At 39.7% G+C, this 1932-nt stretch overlaps 1 protein-coding gene across 1 annotated transcript; it reads left to right on the forward strand.

Annotated features, from left to right (window-relative positions):
- Positions 1–253: 253 nt before the first annotated feature.
- LOC110096431 (aspartyl protease family protein At5g10770-like) lies at positions 254–1485 on the forward strand (the record flags this gene model as incomplete). The annotated part of the gene is made up of 2 exons (XM_028692513.1): positions 254–541; positions 785–1485. Coding segments are annotated over 2 exons (989 nt in total), but the record flags the coding sequence as incomplete, so codon positions are not given.
- Between the last annotated feature and the right edge of the window lie 447 nt (positions 1486–1932).

Genomic DNA, 1932 nt, shown 5'->3' on the forward strand with positions numbered 1-1932 from the left:
GTTTGTGAACACCATGTCATAGACGTCAAGACACTATTGCTGAGCAACTCCTGCTCCATGCCTAATAAAGGTTTATAAGCAATTTCAATAATTTCTTAATACCCTACTGATACTTATTTTTTCATAAAATAATTCGAATATTAAGAAATAATGCAGCAATTAAGCTCATTTGATAGACATCACAAGCTTAAACGTGATGCAAAAGAAAAAAAAACTCAATACGTATAATAATTAGTTGTTCCAATTGTGACAGGCACGAGCCCTTCGAACCTCAACGTGGTCCACTTGCATGGCCTATGCTCATCTTGGATGCGCCAGGATAAGCCTTCTCTTGTGGAGCTCTTTCGCCAGGACCAAGCCCGCGTAGACTACATCCACCGCCAGGCATCCAACGCCACTGCCCGCCTAAACCCTATTGGCAACTCTCTTTTTGCAAGAGTTCCGGCAACCATTAATTATGATATTAGTCGCTATAGTCATATCATCAACATAGGCCTAGGAATTCCTACCAAGTTCTTCTCATTTACGTTTGACATCGGCAGTGATCTCACTTGGACCCAATGTGTCCCCTGTGTTAACTGTTATAACCAAACAAACCCAATTAATGACCCGACCCAATCCTTCACTTTCACCAACATCCCATGCAACTCTAATTACTGTACCTAACTCCCTCGATTTGGTTGCTCCTCTACCTACACCTGCCTCTATGAGGAAGAATATGTCGACGATTGTAAAACTAATGGCTCCCTCATTAAAGATTCCTTGACCTTATCCAATGATATAGTTTTTGACTTCGTCTTTGGTTGTGGACATGACAACACTGGAACTTTTGGACATGCAGATGGGTTATTAGGCCTCGGTCGGGGGCCTCTTTCAATTATTAACCAAACACCTCAATTGTATAACAAAATATTCTCATATTGTCTACCATCAAGGCCCAATACAATTGGATATCTAGAACTAGGTAGCTCAGTCCTTGGTGTGAAGTATACACCGATGCTAACAAAACTAGAAATGCCATCATACTACTTCCTCAATCTCATTGACATTTCAATTGGTGGTGAAAGGCTTGGCCTTCCACCTACTATATTCAGCGGACCTGGAACTATGTTGGACTCTGGCACAGCATTTAGCCACCTACCGCCTAGTGCATACTCCACCCTTCGCAACATTTTCCGAAACTACATGAGAAATTACACGATGGCGCCGCCAATGTTCAATCTTGACACATGTTATGACATCTCTAACTACCCGATGGTGTTGGTGCCAGAGGTTTCATTGATCTATGATGGCAAAGTGACGACAAAGTTAGATTCCACAGGGATACTTTTCGTGTTCAATAAATCTCGAGCGTGCTTTCCCTTTACTCAAAATAAGGATGATAGTGAAGTTGTGATCATTGGTAGTATGCAGCATCTCACGTTTAGTGTAGTCTATGATGTGGGGAACTCACAAATTGGCTTTGGGGCTAATGGTTGTAGCTAGTGATGGATAGACCAAGCTAATAGGGTTAAATTCAATGTATTGATGAAGCTAAAATGAATAGGTTCCATCATGTTGGTTATAAAATTTGAGTAGGCGGGACAATAAATGTAGTGTCTTGAAACAAAGAACTTATACTTAAATAGAATGAAGACTGTTTGTTGTTATGTTTTTTGTTCAGTGCAAGACCCTTACAAAGTCAAATCATCACATATTTTTCTTAAACTTGATCCTTTTTTGTTCTAATTTTGGCTTCAATTTTCTTTTTTGTTATGTCATGTAAATGGAAGCATTTAAGGATTATGAGTTTTGCCAACCCATTGGGTCAACAACCTAACACATTAAAGCTTAGATGAAACCAATACCATTTTCCTTAAATATGGCGACATTTGACTAAATTAGGAAAACTCACATACCGATCACTTTTGCAACCTTCAAACACAAGACCTC

Source organism: Dendrobium catenatum, unplaced genomic scaffold, assembly GCF_001605985.2.
Source record: "Dendrobium catenatum unplaced genomic scaffold, ASM160598v2 original_scaffold_215792, whole genome shotgun sequence".
NCBI classification, from domain to species: Eukaryota; Viridiplantae; Streptophyta; class Magnoliopsida; order Asparagales; family Orchidaceae; genus Dendrobium; species Dendrobium catenatum.